At 37.7% G+C, this 20272-nt stretch overlaps 1 protein-coding gene across 1 annotated transcript in view; it reads right to left on the reverse strand.

Moving 5' to 3' along the window:
* Positions 1-1410: 1410 nt before the first annotated feature.
* Positions 1411-20272, reverse strand: part of LOC113494432 (protein CBFA2T3) — a 63290-nt gene continuing 44428 nt past the window's right edge. The window contains exons 3-12 of the mRNA XM_026872762.1: positions 11306-11404; positions 10801-10967; positions 10137-10283; positions 9617-9741; positions 4471-4655; positions 3878-4060; positions 3379-3503; positions 2880-3035; positions 2409-2516; positions 1411-2003 (exon numbers count right to left, since the gene is read on the reverse strand). Of these exons, the coding sequence (XP_026728563.1) occupies positions 1752-2003; positions 2409-2516; positions 2880-3035; positions 3379-3503; positions 3878-4060; positions 4471-4655; positions 9617-9741; positions 10137-10283; positions 10801-10967; positions 11306-11404 (1547 nt within the window). The 3' untranslated portion in view covers positions 1411-1751. The remainder of the gene's footprint in view (positions 2004-2408; positions 2517-2879; positions 3036-3378; positions 3504-3877; positions 4061-4470; positions 4656-9616; positions 9742-10136; positions 10284-10800; positions 10968-11305; positions 11405-20272) is intronic.

The following is a 20272-nucleotide window of genomic DNA, read 5'->3' on the forward strand; positions in this document are numbered from 1 at the left end:
TGTGTGGTTTTCCGGGTAATAAATTAGTATTCTTACTACGAGGTAAAATTAAAACAACAGCAGTAATTTCTAACACCATTTTATTTCATCAATACGACGCAAATACTTTATTATTGGGAACTAAAACATTATTTTTGCTATTTTCTTAATAATTATTAAATTCGAAATTTTATACATCGATTATTATTATTAATATTGCACATTATTACATAGAGGGAACATTGTTAGGGATCGAAATAGCAACGGTATAAACAACTTGTACCGAAAATAAAAATAAAAAAAAACATTGAAGATAGGAGTCCGATTAAAAAAGGTTGATTGTCATTTAGCTTCATTTATTTTCTCATTCATGTACAAGTTATTAATTTATAAGTATTGACTTGATTTCATATAAATAAAATAAAAAAATAAAATTTTACCTCAATGTATAAATATTTGCCAACATAACAAATCATTTAAATAATAATTTAAATCTAAAATTGAAACTATTTCGATCCTAAGAAAATATATACCTATTGTTATATATATTATCAATTATTTACACACTTTATAAAAACTTTACGGGACTTTATCAAAAATGAATGTTTAACACACTCACATATTATTATATGAGTAGGTACAGACTATGAGACAAATGTGCGACAAACGTGATTCAAACTGTGCCAGGTTTCAAAAAGCTGAAATATTTATGAAAAGTCACTTGAATATAGATACATAGATTTGATAAAAAGTTTTCAAATATTTGACATTGACCGTCGAAAGTCAATTACTGCCGGTGATTTTCTTATTTCTTTGTACACAACATCACAAATACAAAATAACAATTTTCATCGTATACTTATTTGTTATTTTTAATATATTATATTTATACATTTTTGTTAAATTCATTGTTATTTTATATTTATGATGTAAAATATAAATTACACCGAAGTTAAATTACTCATACAATTAAAAATAAATAACTAAATATAATTTTATACAAACTTATTTTTAATTCACAATAGAAATTGTTTCACAACTCGCTTATTATAATTACGAATTAAAATATTATTGTTTATTATAAGTATATTGCTATTAATTAAATATTTACAGGAATTGTGATCAAGTTTATACAAAATGCAATAAGTATTTGTTAAAATTCACATTATTTTTAAAGATTAAAGAGTGTTATATTTACAAAAGCTTATTATTTACAAGTTTGAAAAAGGATAAAACACGAAATATTTGTGTTAAAAGCTTATAACACTCGTAGGTGTTGGTCATTTAAGAAACATTTATGAATAGAAAACGGTTTATTCAGAGCTATTTCGTCTACTTTAATTCAATTATTTCAAAACTATTAATTTAAACAAGAGAAGTTCATATTCATATATTTAAAAACAAAAAATAACAAAAATCATGTACAAACAACTGCTTAAAATAAATCTTTGGTAAATAAATTATTTACTGTTTCTGTAAATTTGTCGTCATATTGACGTTGAAGTTTATCCTGGGTTCATAAAATAATGATCTATACTAATCTATAGACTATCGCACCATAACTGTGAACCAATCACAGCGCTTGACTTTGACTTGCAAAAGAATATAGCATTTAAGAATTCAATGAATAAACTTCAAGACTGAATAAAGTTACAGAAACGAGTAATCAACAAAGTACAATAAATGTAAGTAATTTGGACGCTAGCTCCAGTCTACCTCCTCACCTTCCTTGGAAACCTGACGGTGCTCGCAAAGGGCTCTTTACTCAGGCGTCATTTCTTCCCTATCCCAATCAACCCTTGAGCTGTGGAGAGCGTAGCTAGTGTTATCCTCTCCGGCCTCTCGTTGCCTAGCAACCGCTCCGCAGTGTTCAGCGTGGTGAGGGAGAGGCGAGAGTCTGGTAGCGGCGTGGTGGTGGTGGCGCTGGGTGTGGTAGCTCGTGTGAGAGGCTTCGGGAGGGAGGGCTGTGTGGTGGGCGGCGAGGTGCGCAGGGCGGTGGGCTTCTGGTCGCGCCCGCTGCATACCTGTGGGAGAATGATTGGTTGGATTATCTGAAGTTTTTAGGAAGGTGTCGTGGCGATTTTTGAGGGTAAGGTTATTTCGAAGGTTTAAGGTAATAATTTTTCACCTGGTCCATTAGTAGTCAAAATAAATAAGGAAATCGCACGATAAACTGCGTTGGTAGAAAACTCTAACTTGTAGCACTAGCTAGGCTTTTTAATAACTCCTGAACTAAGGAATTTCATCCTTATGTTTTTTATCCTTTTGGTTTTACCCACATTCAAGTCACGTGAACGTTCTGGTCTTAAGGATTATCCACGAGGATCAAACAAGAATACAAACTTTAAGAAAACACAAAGAAATTTACCACAAAACCAAAAATTTAGTTGTGTCTTGGGGGAAGAGATAGTTCCTATGTGTTGTGTTACCTGGTGGTGGTTCTCCCAGTCCTTGTGCTGGCAGAAGGCTCCGCAGTAGCGCGCCGCGTTGCAGCCGGAGCACGTCTCCTGAGCCTTGCGCCCGCAGTTCCAGCAACACTGCACAAAACATGCATTCTATACTGAAGGAAGATGGAAAAGAAGACTAACAATTTGAGAGAACATATTAAAATTGCTATCAGCTTGATACCAAACAAGGTAGTTTTAAGAACAAGGGCTATATTAAAAGCTTTCTTGATATATTTTGAGCAATCTAATCACATTCCACTATAGCTTAACTGTTGAGGTTGTGTCTGATTGAGTCTGACTGATTGTCAATTTATTGATATGTCAGAGCAAGAAACTGGACCTGTTCTTGCGCACTCACTTGTACACTAATCTGCTAAAATGGCTGCTACACTGCACGACAGGTGTTTTTTTTCCACAATTGATTTTAAACTGGCTGTGTGTGGAAGTACGTACGTTCTGCTGTGAGCTACCGTTGGGGCTGAGCTCGCGGCCCGGCGGCGGCGAGTGGCGGCGCTCGGGCTTGCCGCGCTCGGCCGCCACCAGCTCCAGCGCCTTGCTCTCCGCCGCGCCCACCGCGCGCTGCAGCTCCAGCAGCGCCTGCCGCTTCACCTAGCCACCAGTGCTGAACTTTAATGATGTAGCACTACGTTTAAATAGGAAGATAGGACTTGGAGAAGATGTATTTACTTGATGATTCCTGATGACCGTCAAGGTAAGTCATCATTTTAGAAAATAGGCTATATTAGCAAAACCGAAAGCTGTCGATAAAACATTTTTTTATACTCTAGAACCACTGTGTTAACGTGTGCAAGCAAAAATAAACACAAACTTAATTTTGGTTCATCCCAAATTCAGTACAATATATTTGCTTACAAACAAGAACAAAATGCTTGTAATCCTCACTTGAAGTCGAAATATTTCAAATAGTTTACTGTTTCTCCGCTGAACATACCTGGTTGACGGCATCCTCCGCTCGTCTCCGCACCTCGGCGACGCGCTCCTCCGTCTGCCTCACCGCGGCCGCCAAGATCTCACTCGCCGCGCGCTTTATGTCATTACTCTCTGTGGGCTCTACACCTGAGATACACTCTGCATTAGAATCGACCAGTTGCTATCCACACGCTAATAATAGATAGTAATGCCACAGGAACATAAAATCGGGATATAAAAACTATCCGATTTGTTAATCCTGGTTATTAACGAGAAACAAAGATCCAGCTATCCAGACATCCATCCGTACAAACTTCATGCTAAGAAGAGAAACGTCCATGAACATTTGGAAATCTTTCATCTTGGGATCTCGTCTCGTCGACCAAAAAAATCGTGGTGAAAACTATACTGATTCCAAGAAACAAGACTGAAATCGCCAACCGACAAACATAAGCATGGAAAACAGTGATCATGGCCTCAATCCGTCTCCAGACATCTAGATGCATATCTACCGATCTCACCTCTCTGCTGGAGTATAGCTAGCGCCCGCTTCGTCTTCTCCACCATGCTGAGGATGCAGTTGAGCATGGTGTTGATGTTCTTCCACTCGTCGTCCGTCTTCAGCAGGCCGGCGGGCGCGGGCAGCCCCCGCGGCTCAGAGAATGACGCGTTCATAGATGACACGTCGCGGACTGTTATGCCCCCTGAGGAGGATGGGGTTGTAGTCATACTGGCTCTAAGGCCTGGGTTCGGAAGTAGAACATGTTTGAATCGGGTGCATGTTCGAATTTAAGAGAGTAACAGTGTGCATTCAATCTTTTTAAAATTAAGAAAATAGGCAGTAAGTAGGTACCTTTTCTTTGCACCCGTTTTGAAGTGGAGCGTTACTTAAAATTCGTTGTGTTCATAAATGGTTAAATAAACAATTTGCTAGAAAAACTGATATTTTAAAATGGTTAAGATATTGTAAAAGGGAGTTCGACGTCACCTAAAATATACTTATTACTGTCGGAGTTGCCATTTTTTCTCGATCCCTACTAATATGTAATCTGGTTCCTTCAGCTTAATTTCCACAATTACTTCTTAAAAGGTGACCAACTTATTAGTAACTCACCATCTCTCCTCTCGAAGCCACCTTCCTGGTTTCCATGGTAGGGATGGTAGGGGTGTCCGTAATCAAACAGGCTGGCGTTGCTAGGCAACGGGTATAGGAAGGGCGACGGGTTCAGAAAGAGGCTGGAGCGCTTGGCTTGTGGCGGGTACTCCTCGTGGGAGCCGTTGGTCTGAGCGTCGTAGAACCTGTGACATTGGAAGGTACTCGTATTAGTGGGAGTTTGTCTTGGATTTTGAGAGTTTGATTGCCCGGCACACACAGACTTCTTTTCAAATGCATCGGCATATTGCAAGTACTTAATTATGACTAGCTAAAAACGGTTAAGAAAAATATCATAAAGACGCAGAGTTGAGATGCAAGGGAGTGTCTCACCACGTCTGAGGCCTACCAGTGCTAATCCGATCCGGTGTTGATCTTTCTTAAATGTGGTATGTCAACCCCAATTAAAGAAGAGCATGTGTGTGAGGGAGTGTTGCCTGTATCATGCCAATTGTCATGTACTTATCTTGCCAAGCAGGATACGCCTAGCATGACATACTTAGCAGTTTTTGTTAAAAATAAAGTTAGACAGATTACGTACTGTACGAATAGTATAGCAGAACCTAAATTAAAGCCTCTGACGCACACACAAAAAAATCCCAATTTTAAAACATTAAAAAGTTTTCACCAATATTACTAGATATCAACTTACTAACTACTTTTAACTATTCCCTGGAAATTAAATCGGGAACAAAGCTTTGTTTTGAAACAAATTAATTATGAAGGTAATCAGAGCTGTCGATATTGCGGCGCCAGGCTCCATACATCACACAACAATACTATGGAGGACTATTATAATCAGATAATGAACTAGAAAATAAAGACAATGCAAAACTTTGGACAAACGACCAAACCGTTCATGAATTTATTTGGTGGTGCGAGTCACAAGAGGACGCGGTGAGACAGCTATATGTTATTATGTTTGTTAAATAATTTAGTATTTTTTTCCTGACTGCCAATAAAAAAGTAGCGAAATGCTCTTGATAATAAAATCAAGTATTAACTTTTTGAATTCCCCTTTTTATAATGTCATTTCAGGTACAACTAAAACTAGTCAAGCGCAAGTCGAACTCTCAAAATCAGACTTAAACCCAAAATATGTATGACCGTAGCGACATCTGTGAAAAGTCCAACTAACTAGTTGTCATGCTATCCTCTAGGTACGGAACTACGAAAAGATTCTTATCAAATTCCAGTTACAACTTATTTAATATTGTCTAGGCAGGAACGATACGAGGATGTTTTATACAAAAATCGACACAAAGTTTTTACATCGTAATAAAAACTGAAAAATAATAAAAATTGTAGTCTGCTTTTATATCTACACGCATAATATCTAAAAAACACTACTCATAAGCTAACCAATAAAATTTAGACTCCATTGCACCATAACTTGGGCCGCGTGTGATTTGGACGGCAAACAAGGCGAACTAGGCGCGCAATGCAATCGATGCGATAAATAATAATCGGAACAAGAGAAGCTCGGCCCGACCGGAGTTTGTGAGTCAGAAGAAATGAGCGAATGAATAGGAATCTCTATAATTTTGTCGAACTATTGAATGTAAATGAATTAGTGGTTTTGGAAAGCGCTTTGGGAACTGCATTCTTTTGAGAAAAAAAATATTTGTAGAATCAACGGAAAAGTTTCAAGAAATGGAGAACGCTATAAGTGAACATACATATTCACAAACAATACGATGAACTTGAAACCAGTAAAGCCAGAGTTTCATGTAAAACCGTATTTTATCCAAATGAGGAGGAAACAAGTTTTCGGTCATGCAACATTACACAATACTCAATAGCATTACACTATTTAAGGTCTAAAATATATTATTAGTAACTCGAAGGTTTAAACTCGAGTCGAAAATGTTCCTACGGGTACTTAAAATCGGAAAAATATCCTATGTGTAAATCATGGTTATAAATATCTGTGTATCGAGTTTCGTCTTAATCCGTTCAGTGGTTTTTGCGTGAAAGAGGAACAAACATCCATACGTACAAACTTTCGCGTTTATAACGTCTGCAGGATTATCGTTAACAATTTTAGACAATTAATATTATCTTCATTTACTTCCTTATCTTTAAAAACCCCATAAAATCAATGTTCTCATCAAATATTCTTAAAATGTGCGATTTTTTGTTCCCCGCTACCGCTCATGACTCACGTCGTGTGCTAACAAGCGGGGGCCGCGGAGTTTGATTCGTGCGAGCTTGTCGGCTCTGTCGCTTGCATCTAACCAGTGATCTATACGCCCGCGCCCGCGCCCCGCCCAGACCAATAGTTTTTGTCTTTGTTTTAATAGAATATTCAAATCGAAAACTAGATGTGTGGAAGCTGTGGTTTGTTGAGTTGTGAAGGAAACAGAAGGATCTATGAGGCTTAGTGATGATGATACGATTTTTGTTAACGGTATTGTACCTACTTGTTAGCCAAAAGGTAAAGAAAGAAAACGAATACTAGGGAAGGAGGACTTGAAATGATTTATGACAAACAAAACAGGATAAAAGGAAATAAAAAGCGGGATCCCACTTTGCATATGAATAGATACCTTAATCATGTGGGAAACCATTAATTTCTATTTATTTTATAATGACTCCCGCACTAAGGCATTTAATACTTGTGTCGCGTTGTATTTCACAAATATTCAAATCAGACGCACAAAAAACTCAGACTCGGGACAAGCTTTCTTGAATCACACAAATGGTTGTCCTACGCGGCGTCGAACCCGCGATACGTCCTGCACAGTGGGCTTGGTGACATCAACCACACGATTAATCGTGCACTAACAAAGACTTTCTTGCTAACCTAGTTACCCACCTCCTTACCCTACCATCATAAACCAATCACAAAGGTAACCCACACAATTACCAGCTCGCTATATATCAAAACTTAACAAACAGTCATTTTGTACGCAACATATGTTCCCGCGGCTGCTCTGCGAACTAACGCCTGACTGTTTACTGCTAGCAATTAGTCGACAATCAAACTTAAAGCAGCTGCTACTAATGCCAGGCGCCAGCTTGAACTTGAAAACTTTGTTTATACGAGCTATTAATAAATATGGGATAAATTAAATACTTTTCACAAGTTATTGTTTGTAGCGAGTTGAATTATGTTTTGTATTGCAAGTTTCGCATTGCACGTTTTGCTTAAAGTAAGAATGCAACACGGAAAGTAACACTGCAATTCGGAGAATTAAAATAAGATGTTCGTTTCAATTAACGAAAAATATGCACGGCAATGGTTATACTGACAATCACATTTTCCTGCTGCAGTTAGTTAAATAGGTACCAAATAATCTCTTTCTTCTGTTTCATACCATTACCATTATTTTCCTAATCTCATTAGTAATTCTCTTTAAGTAACACACAACCTGTGATAATGTAACAGCCGATCAGAGACATCTGTTAGCGCTATTAACCGCTGCGGCGCCTGCTGGTAACGTTATAGCAAACTCCTAATCACACTAATTGCTAACACTAATCTGGCAGGCGTTTCACCTCGTTACGTTAATTATGATTTTTACGTGTTACGAGTTCTTGGGATGGAATTGAAAAACGGGAATGACACTTTTAGAAAAGTTGATTTTTAGCTATTATTCAGATCCGTGTCTCAAAAACTCTTGCCTTCTAAAATACTTTTTACCTATAATATATAGAAAATAATACACGATTAATTATAACGAAAGGCGTAACAATTAATACCTAATAAGTCACCTTTACCTAAACGAACCCTAATATTATCTTAGTTAAGTCTCGAGATACTAAACACGTCAGGACCGTATTGCCTAAATAACGAGCACGAGCAGCGTAGACTAAGCAACACTATATCGTGTGCATATGCTAAAAATTTACTTTACAGCTTGGCAAACGCCCGCGGCGCGGCTTGTTCCCATAAATAAAGTTCATGCGAGCCTCTAACGGATTGGGGTAGGCTGTATTTAAAGCTGGTGGTCGCAACACCCTGCCAAATTGTCCAATAATAATATTTTAGCTTGGTAAACAGCGGTTAGGGAGCGTGGCTTTTAACTCGTGTGTTTTTCAAACTCTTGCTTGTTTTATGTTGTCGCATAAGTAAGTGCAGATTACTCAACAGTAGGTACTTGAATTCCTTGTTTTCATGTTACCTTGTGAAATATTAAGTAGCGTGCCCATTGTAAAATTTTGCAATTATTAATTGGTAATTAATTATTAATTAATTTGGATTTTTTATTTCGGTGGCGTAATAGCCTTGAATGGTAGATACAAATTATAATTTTGCTGCGATAATTGACCAAATTATGCTTCTTCCACATATGAGCTATAAAATGTAGATTCCTTAGCCAAATTCTCATTGACTTACCACTTGAAAATCACTCCAACATAAAACCTCTACCTTCAATTAACTACCGAAACTCGATAACCGATATTCAATCCGAGGCAATCCCATCACTAGCCGCACATCGCAACACTAGCTCCGGGGGTGGGGCGGCAAATTACCTGTCCGATACATTCACCTGTTCGCGATTGACATTATTGATAGTACGACTCATATTGTTTCGGATTTAACAAATCAATTTTTGGTGAAGTTCGCATAGATTTTGTGTAATTAAGTTTCGGTAGTTTCCATTATTTCGTATGACAGGTAATTTGATGTTGCTAGTTGAGTTTTAGTTGATGTTGCCGTGTGTTTGTTTAGAGCGTAATATTTCATTGATTTCATAGGCAAGCGAAGTCCCTATTCCACTTCCACCAGTTCTTGCCTATCTTAGACCAATAGGGATACTGCCCTCGGAATAGAGTCTTGTTCATGTCGAATTGAGATTAAGTTGGTTCTTTGGAACAGCTCGCTCATTCGTGCAAATTAAAACTACGCTTGCTTCGGGAAAAGATCCAAACCAACTTTTGGGGACAAGCACGCAATTCTGGGTAAAGAAGTCGAGTTAACTACATCATCAGTACAGTCTACAGACCTGGGAAATCCAGGTCTGTAGAATAATACATATCAGATTATACACCTCCTACTGCTGGTGCCCTTTTCCCGTATAGGACAGGTATTATTGGAGCCATTTCCCATGCCTGCTATAGAAGTTCTGATTCTCTTGTTATATAATTTCATAACACTCACGGGTCGCTGGCTCGCCGTTTGACTCCGGTGTCTGCGGCAGGCGCGTGCGGCGCGAAGATGTCGCTACTGTCGCCTCCGGACTCCAAGATCAAGTGCTCGTGTGATCTGATGTACTGTAGCGGGGTCTAGGAGAGAGAAACAACTGGTTAATGTGGTCCTTAAGAGCACTGAAGATGCGTTTGGTTGTCTTGGCACAGCGATGGGGTGATGTAACTTTATAAAGAGAGCTTCAAGTTTATTAGAAGTACTGGTTTCTTAGGCGCTTGGTTGAGATATGTTAGAGAGTTCTTAATATAAAGTTTCAGTACAGCCAAGCTTGTCATTCAGCTGTCTCCTCGTCAAAGACCAAAAAAAAATCGTTACATACATATGGCAAAAGGTTTAATTTTTAATTCTAAGACGAAAAACTGAGTAGCAGAAACTTCATAGTGATCAAAATACATTTTATCGTCATAACATTTTCAACTTAGGTCTAATTTCCTGATGTTGTTTTTAAATATTAAGTGTTTCTCTTGTTCACCTGTTTAGCTCTCCTAGCCCTGGCGTGCAGGTCTCTCTGCGCGAGCGGCAGCAGCGCGCGCAGGAAGCCGGGCACGGACGCGCGCAGCGGGTAGTTGGTGCACTCCTGGACTCCGGCCTGGAACTCCTCGATGTTCAGCGTGCCCGACTGTGAGGGGGAGGTAGAGTCAGTGGAGGAAAGACAATGAAGAATAAATTATCTTCCTACGAATTTGGTCTTGATTGTATAGGATCATGAAAATCGAAGGTTTATTATAATTTGAATAAAGAAAAGAAGTGGGTTCTCAATTTGTTTGTATTTTGTCTTTTTTTTTGTTTGTCACCTCAGAACTTCGGACTGGTTGAACCGATTTTGTTGATTCTTTTTTCATTTAACGTGAAATAGCTGTCATTTGGTGCCATCAATTTTGTTAATTTTGTCTTAGCAGTTATTTATTTGAAGTCGAATAAATAACTACTAAGTTTTTGAGTTTGAAGTAGCTTTTAGTTGTATTTTTTGTTAAAACCATATTATAGGTTATTTTGCTTTATTGTCTATTGTAGGGGATTTTCTAGTTATTTTCCAATTGTATCCCAAGCAAGCGAAATGTTTCACTAGCCAACATTTCCCAACATGTCCTTGCAGTGTTATCAAACCAAGGTAAAATAAACTGTACGTAACTTACCACAAGGTTGTGTATGAGCTGTCGCACCCTCTCCCCTGTGTCAGCCCCCACATCCGTGGCGAACTGCTGCAGCGCTGACAGGAACCTGCGCAGGCGCTGCAGCGCGGGAGCCGAGCGGGAGCCCTCCGCCAGCGGGGGGGAGAGGGACTCCGTGGAGGAAAGGGCTGCTAGGGGGAACGAGAAGATATGGAAATGGTGATATTAAAGCGAGGCAAATGTCTACAGAAGTATTTTTTAATGGGAACATTGACAGAAATATAACAAAATGGTAATTTGTTGCAGGTAGCATACCAAAGTCTGAGTTGAAAAGTTAAAAAGAAGGAAAAGTTATATTTGTAAATGTTATTCATTAAATATTAATTGTAACTTGACATCAGTATTATTCCGAAAATGTTTCAGTACGGGTTTTTCATGGCTGTTATTAAAAATAGATGCAGCCTTCAAATCTACAGCCTGATATATCAAGGTCTTTAACCGCCTTGTGATTAGTAAAGCAGTTAGTTACCTGCAGTGCCGTTTGGCTGCGGGCTGGGCGGCCCCGGCGTGGGTGACGAGCGCGCCTCCTCCTGCTCAGGGGAGCGGTGCTCCTTCGGGACTGTGGTTGCTGCAACAACACAAATAAACACAATTAAAATGGAGAACTCGGTGAGACTGTATGTGGCATCGACTTGGCTATGCAAGAATAGCCGAGTGGTTCAGGTCACCAAGCCAAATGAGCGCAACGTGTCGCGGATTCGATCTGGGTGTGTGACTGAATGTTTATGAAACCACCTGCGATACAAGGATTTAAAAACTTTATAAGCCCAATTGTAGCCTCGCGAGGAACTCTTTATGACAAAGATGGTCATCAACTACGGATCAACCGTCAAGCGTAGGTTAACCTGTGATCGTTTCACTTATACAGTTATGGCTTATCCACGAGCTCCTACCGAAGACTGCAATATCATTAAAGTAAAATACACGACAAAAGTAGTGTATATGTATATAAATAAAATACAGTAAGTAGGCAATCAGTTAGCTCGCTTGCAAACACTCTACGTATGCACCGTCACGGCGCCCGCGGTCAGTGCAAACACGCGGCCAGTGATACGAGGCGACACCCATCCGACATCGCTGCGACATCAATACGACACACTACAGATAGTATTTAAGAACAATAGGTTGGAGAGAATGGTTAAAGAAGACACGCGAAGATGAACATATATTATCTTATAAAATTACTAGCTGACCCAACAAACGTTGTTTTGCCGATTTTTTTTTCTAGTTGTGTGTATTTTTAATGCCACTCTATAAAAAAATAAAAACAAACAATTTGGTCCAAAAAATAAAACATTTTTTTTTGTGTGAGCAACCCTTATCCGTTAGGGGTATGAAAAATAGATGTTGTTCTATTCTCATACCTACCCAATATGTATACAAAATTTCATAAAAATCGCTCGAACCGTTTCGGAGTAGTACGGTAACTAACATCGTGACACGGGAATTTTATATATTAGATATATTGTTAGTGTTAAGATAGAATTAGTTTAATAAATTAATTAGTTTTAGTCATCATGACAGACAAACTGTGCAAACAGTTTTGTGGGGTTTTATGTGAAAAAAAATATTAATGTTAGCTGTTTAATAAATAACTGAATATTAATAAGAACTAGCAAAGAGCGAGTCGTTTCCAAAAAAGGTACTGTTTTTTTATCAGTAAATGGCTAATTTGATATTGCTTGTTTTGTTTTCTAGTAGTGAGTAGATGTTTTTAACAAAAAGCTATTTATTTAATCTGTTACAATAACCTTTTATTGTAGGAGAGTATATTATTAGCTGGCTAGTCGTCCTTTCTAATCTTCTACATATAATGTCGTATGTATATTGCGTAACGATGTAAGTTCTCTTTAAAAACAGATTCAATTTAACGTTAAAATTCATAATATTGATACAGTCAGGTGTCAGTTAAGCCCACTAACCTTAATTCAATTTTACATCCAATATCGAATAAACAGCGCTGCTCTATGCCCGCGCACGTAACTCATCATGAAGTTTGCACAGGCCCCAATACTCTATGGCAGCTGTGGGGCGCTTAAAATGGCGGCCGATCGCGCCCGAATTGAGGCGGGAAATTATTTGTGCGATTTTAGATATTCTTTTGGTTAAGGAAGGTTGGAAAAGGGGAAGGAAGTTATAAGGATTTCAACCGAATAAAAAAATCGAATTTCACTTCAATCGACGAAAGCTTAAAATTAGGTACAGCTAATCGTTTTAAGCCTTCTACAACACTGTCAATTCATAAATAGCATCCGAACAGAATTAAAATATCGTTTCTCAGACTGAATCTGCAACTTAACTATATGATTTAACCTTGTTATAACTGTGGAAGATAGAGGTTACCTCGTTAAATTCTAGAACACAGTTATACAATTGAAATGTATAACTGGCATTCGTCTTGACAGAAGATGTTGCTCGTTCTACCTTCAACATCTTCTGTCAAGACTGATACAGTAAATAGAGTAGATAAGTTTAAGTATTTGGGCCACTGGGTGACCGATGATATGCGAGATAATATAGATATCGAAAGGGAGCGCAGGTCGCTGGCTGTCCGTTGTAATATGTTGGCCCGTAGGTTTGCACGCTGTAGTGATCAAGTGAAGAAGACACTATTCAAAGCATACTGCCAGTCTTTCTACACGTGCAGCTTATGGATCAGCTATTCGCAGCGGGCATACAGCGACCTGCGAGTCCAGTACAATAATGCGTTCCGGGTGCTGATGGGACTACCTCGGTTCTGCAGTGCGTCTAGCATGTTTGCGGGGGCTATCATTGACGGCTTTTCTGCAATAATGCGTAAGCGTTGCGCCTCCATGCTTGAACGGCTGCGATCCAGTTCCAATAGCATCCTGTGCGTATTATCTGACCGATGGGACTCACCGCTGCTCAGGCGATGGGTGCAACTTCACACAGTAAAATAACCATGATTGCATATTGAAATTGCGGAGCGTCACATCGGACAGTACATATACATATATATAATTGTAATTAAACCATGTTTACTAACACTAGTTCTTAAGTTGTTTTTTTTTTGTGTGTAACTAACCAAACTATGGATACTGGTCCGAAATAAAGTTTTTATTATTATTATTATATTATTATTTCAATGTCTAACATTCGCGTAAACCTAAGAAACCACAGTTATACAAACTATTTTTTTATCTTTATTAATGATTAAGGGTTGTTTTAGATTAGGTTGGTTAGATACGTCAACTCCATTGTATCTTATACACACATTGTACGAACTCAGTTTTAATGGCCCCACATTATCGATCTTTTAAATATGGCAGGACATGCAGACCATTACCTCAACCACCGCACTCAGCTGAGTGGACTCGTACTGGAGCACGTAAGTGATGGAAACTGATCGAATTGGAAATATCGTAGATGTTTAAGGTTTGTTTGAGTGTTGTGCAATTAAAAACTTTATAATCGAATTCAGTTAGGTTATTGCATAGCTTTTGTTCAATTTTGGGATGTTATAGGTCAGGAAGAAAGGTTCTATCGTACTTGATAATTTGGATTTTAATATGGGTGTGATGGAAAAAAAATAATGTCAATGTTATTGGATTTATGTATTATTATACTGCTGGGCACAGATGTTTTCCATTATAGGGAAGTATTGAACAGTGATAACCACCCTAGTGACGCTAGCTTACTGACGGTCGGAGATTTTAGAGTCAAATATTTGGAATCCAGGTTTCCTCATGATATTTCCCTTCACCCTTGTCTGTGGTGTTAACTAACATTATTTTAATTTAATTATTCTGTTAATTTTAGCCACCTTATTGCACACATGCATTCTGTGCAAATAAGTATACTAATTCTATTATATTTTATCAAAATTTTACATTTCAGATCAATCGGTAACCGAGAACTGATTCGAATTCAAGATGGAACTACGTAAATGAAAGCTTGTAAAAATCGTTCACGGTAAATAAACAGTTCTTGTTACTTAATTAAATAACTTGTAAAACAGTTTTCCTAATAATTATAAACTAAATAAAGGTTATGTAAGCGGTTCTGTAAGTTATAGAAATATAAAAACGTTTGGTGTGTGCGCCTGACAGAATAAATAAAAGTTTTGTGGAAAGCTAGTGGCGCACCGAGTGCGGCCCGCGTGCCATAGACACGCGCCCTCGCTGGTGCGCTAGGGGTGGGGTGGAGAGCGGGTTGTCGATGGATTTGTAAATTATAATTGAAGTTTTGGTTGAATGCTTTTTGATAAAACCTACTTATAATTTTTGTACAAAAAAGAATGCTATTTATATCTTTTAAAGGGCGTACGTCGAAAATAATTTGAATTGATTCAATAGTAGATAATTACAGTTTCAAAAAAAACATTTAAATGTTCAGAAAACTTGGTCCTGAATAGGTAACGCTTGATTTTGTTTAGCTATATGACCAAAGCATCAAAGGCTATAAATATTAAAAATTACTCTTTATGTAATCGTCCTCCTAGAGAAGAATGTTACTGAATTTGAAAAAGAAGTAGTCGCTTCATCCCATATAGGTATCGAATACCATCACTAAAACCAAGTACTGCGTTAGACAGCACGCCTTAGCGCTTTCACCCATTCGCCTCAAACACAACAGTAACAACGTTTAACGTATCGACAGCGGCACATCCCTAGCCGCTAGTGTTGCTCCTGACAGGCGACACCTTGCCCCCGGGCGGCGCGGCTTTCATCTCCCGCCGCACAATTACAGCTAATATCTAATGTGCCGTCACTGTATTATGATGGCTTTTAAGAAAGCAAGAATGTATTTTCGTTAAAAAGGGTATTTTTTTTAACCTATTATCAGTCTATTAAAATTATGTAAGTTTATATGCGATCGTCGATATATCATAAAACTTGTCTATATACCAATGATTCATTTTATCGATGACTCGGATAATCAAAACAATATTTTCACTTCATATTAACTTTTGAAAGAGAAAAATTTCTTCACATAATTTTCTGACAAACAGTTTCTTAATTAGGATGTTGTTTTTTTCTACCGACTCTAAAAATGTTAGAGGTTCAATTATTATTCATCTGTATTTTTGCGTATTTGTAACCTCAGAACTTCGTACTGGATGAAGCAATTCGCATTTCTTGACTTAGTTTTATTTAACGCCTGTTTCATCATCACTGATTAGGATTATCGGGCAGATAAATTGAAAAATTTGACATTCTTTGTATGAAAAAATCTGTCAAGTAATTTAACGGGCACTATACTTTATGCGGCAATTGTGAAACAGGCCCTTAATCTGAAATTTTATCTAGTTTGCCTGCGTACTTTTAATTTGAAATCGATTGTAATTTTTTCTAGTCAAATGTTCTTAATGATAAGCTATCATTTTGTCGGTGGTATAATGGTTCGCCACGCGAGCACCTGTGCCCGGGTATAAACCAAGGCTATATCTATAGTAGGCACGTATAGACTGCTGTAGCTACTGACCAGGCCCACCTGATCACTTGTGTATTACGTCATTAGTTTTAATTGCGTATAAGATTAATATTGTGTTTGATGAGCAATTAGTTTGCATTAATTGGGTTCAAACTCAATACAGATATATCAATTACTTGTATTTGTATTTAGAAAATAGTGTTTTCAGAGGAGTATGTTTCTTTATTTTACTATGAAAAGTAATTTAATTAAGTTAAAATCCACGACAACTAACACGTAACACAGAACAACAAGTACTTCAAGGAAGGTTCCATTATAAAAGAATCAAAAGGGAGTGTTAGTACTCCAATTTAAGATGAATAATTTATTCACATATTAAAAATATACTTCAGAAAGCGTAGCGCGCATCAAATTCCCCAGCAGCACGCTGTATTTCCGTTTACAATCTAATATATAAAATTCCCGTGTCACGATGTTAGTTACCGTACTCCTCCGAAACGGTTCGAACGATTTTTATGAAATTTTGTATACATATTGGGTAGGTCTGAGAATAGAACAACATCTATTTTTCATACCCCTAAGTATTAACGGGTGCTGACACTAAAAAAAAAATTACTTTTTGGACAAAATTTTTTGTTATAATTTTTTTTTAATGTGGCATTAAAAAATACATACAACTAGAAATAATTTATTAGGCAAAACAACGTTTGCTGGGTCAGCTAGTATTATTATAAAATACAAAAGGTAAAAAGCAACAGGATCATCTAAACAGATCTTTATTCACTACATATTGATTTATTAATCACTTAAATCTAGTTGGAAACCCTCCATCATCAGAACGTAGTGTTAAGCGGCCCCTACAGCTGCAGCGGAATGATGGGTGACCCTCGGAGCCATGTCGAGGGCCCTCGTGACTGGCGCGTGCTTCACAAGTGATCTGTTGACCTTATTATACATGATCTGTACGGTCGTCTATAGTTCATTATGTTTGAGGTAAGTGATATGCGCTAATTGTTGCAGGAGTTATTCTTTTGACCATTTAGCAAATAAAGGCTGAAAGCGACAATTTTTAAGTCGTATTCTTTTATTTTTTTCTGGAACTTCATGGAAAAATTATACAAAGTTGGATATAATGGCATAGACATCCTCTATCTCCGATTTTGCTTTGGTATACAACACCTAATAAAGAAAGCAAACCAAAAGAAACGTTGCTCTGAGCTGTGTGGTGTGCCGTTCCGCTTCGACAACTGCAAGTAGTAAAGTAGTAACTGTAACTACCCCCTAAGTTCACTCTCCTCTTTAACAAAGTATTTTTATCAGTTAGTGTAAATTAAGCATCATTCGCAATTGTGCTCCACTTTCTAGCCACTTATCCCCCCAAAAGAGAAACGTTAGTATAAATTAAGCATTATTCTTAATTCTTGCACTTTATGCCAAAATGAAGCATTTTTATTCTTTGGTGAGTATTAAGCATCATTCACATATGTCCCCTTTCTACCCCCCCCCCCCCCCAAGTTAAATATTTTTATTCGTTAATGTTAATAAAGCATCATACGTTACGATCGCGATACGACGCTACGGTACGAGTACCTACGTAATTCTTTGAACATGACCTTTCCAAGAACATAATTGTCCAAGTATATATTAAGAGATACCTACAGTAAGATAAATAAAATAAAAATTCTTGCACTCTATCTAGCCCTCGCTAAAGTGAAATATTCTTTTAAATTTACACTAACTAATTTAAGTTACTAATAATTAGTTAGTATAAATGAACCATCCTTCACTATTCCTCACTTAATTTCGTCCTCGATCCCCTCACCCGATACCGTCGCTGCCGGCTAGCGCTGCACTGCGCTCGCTTACTCCTCCGCCGTAGATAAGAGGCAAGTGTTTGTTCCCACGCTGTATTATTCACGATGTTTACTGGTGCCACCCACTGCTCATCGGTTAGCTTCGACCACAAGCACTGACATTAGTGCAGGGATGGACTCTGGACTTATTAGTGTGAAGTTTTAGTTTCTAAGTCAACTTATGGTTACTAGTGGACCGCATGGCTTGGCTGCATGTTCTTGGATAATAAAAAATACGTGCATATACAACGGTTATCTACTAACGGTGGCTTAGTTGGTTTTCTATACGTTTGTGTGATGCGTTCAGCGTTTATCAGTGTAAGTAGAGACTTATTACATTTTCTTTTATACATTCGATAATATCTTTAAACACAGCTTTTAAAGTAAAAGAAACACAGTTAAACATTAACTTAAATCAGTGCACCCAAGTCCGGTCTCCTGTCAATCGTAGCCAGTAATAAATAATGAGCGGCCTCCGCCCGCCCTCGCCGCCCTCCGCCCAGCACCATTGCCGGCCTATTATCATGCCGAGCCTGTGCCATTAACTTACATTTTTCATAAACATATGATTTACTGTTGTTGTTAGTTAAATACTATAACTACCGACCTCTATTGAAGGGTACACATTGAATAGTCATTTAAAATGTTAAACGTATTTTTTCTTTGAATATCAACATTTTTTCTTTGTAATGCCTGAATATTGTATCAAAGAAAAATAGGACCTTTTTATTTAGTCTCAGCCAAATTTTATCTGAGGGCACGGCAGTGCCCCTGCCAAGTCTCGAGCAAAACGGGCACGGCCGTACCATCTTTTCTCGAAGCGATTCGCGGCTGTTTCGCCCCCCCTGTATCTTCGACGTGGACAAAGCTAGGAGTTTAGCTTTTCGGGGAATAATAGTAGGCATTAGAACAAGCTTAAGTTCGAAATTACATGCCAATTGAATTAATGGTTTAGGAGTTACGGTCGATCAAAGTTACACCATTTTGTCACTCACTGACTCACTGACTCACTGACAGATCATCAAAAATCTAAGGTACTTCTAGCAGACTTAGAAACTTCAAATTTTGCACCAAGATAGGTCCTTAGCCACATATAAAGGAAAAATTATAAAAACATTAAAAAATAATATGCCATAGAAAACAATTTTATATTTGCGGTTTGGCAAGAACATTATGTATGGATTTTGACTGCATTGTTAACTTTGTTCGTTGTTTAAGTACCTATTCACGGGCAGGGATCCTCGGTTCACCGAGCTCCGTCACAGAAGCCTGCGAACGTCCCAGGAGACTTCTGCGCTTCTGGAGGGAGTTGGGATGGCTGGACTGACAGCCTCCCAAAGCCACCTGACGCACAATGGGCCGACTTGGAGCCTACGTGCGGAAAAAGGAGCCCACCACCAGTAAGTACCTATTCAATTGGATGAATACATACATAGAATAGAAAAGAATAATATAGATGTAATACACAGACTATCATTAATACAAATTAATACATAAAATTCATAATCCATTAAATTAATAAAGCTAAAACTCCATTGTATTGCGATAAATATTGTATGCGCGCTCGATAGATGGCGTTGTACGTGTCTGAATCGCGCTATGGTTTCGTTACAAAGCGCAGTCTAAGTAGTACTTCAGAATAATTGGATAATTTTCATTTGATAGCGCCACCTGTCTATGAAAAACCATTTCGAAACTAAAAAATATTGTAGTGATAATTGATATTCGGAGAACTTTACGTGTTATTTAGTTTAGTTTAGCTATAGTTTGTAAGTTAGTAGATATATATATGCATATATATATAAGTTTAAGCTTGTTTACATTAGAAGTAACGAAGTCTCAGAGAAGAAACAAAAGAGATAGAGATAGAGAATGGGTTCTAAGCAAAGCAGTAGCTGAAGTCCTAGAAATTATGACACCTAAAAAAAAAGAAAGAAAACACTTACAAAAAATAAATGAGATCCCACCATAAACATTAAATGTAAAAAAATGCCAAGTCTCTCGATGCAGTCTTTCCATCGTAAAAAGTTTTGAGATCTCATAGAAGCCAAGTCCTATTCAAAATATTTTGTAGTTATAAATCAACATTTAGTAATTGTATCAATAGTTTTCTTTATATTATAATTATAGTGACTTGGCAATGAGCACAAATTAAAAGCTGCTTGATGCCTGGAATTATGTGCAAATGT

This window comes from Trichoplusia ni, chromosome 5, assembly GCF_003590095.1.
Source record: "Trichoplusia ni isolate ovarian cell line Hi5 chromosome 5, tn1, whole genome shotgun sequence".
NCBI classification, from domain to species: Eukaryota; Metazoa; Arthropoda; class Insecta; order Lepidoptera; family Noctuidae; genus Trichoplusia; species Trichoplusia ni.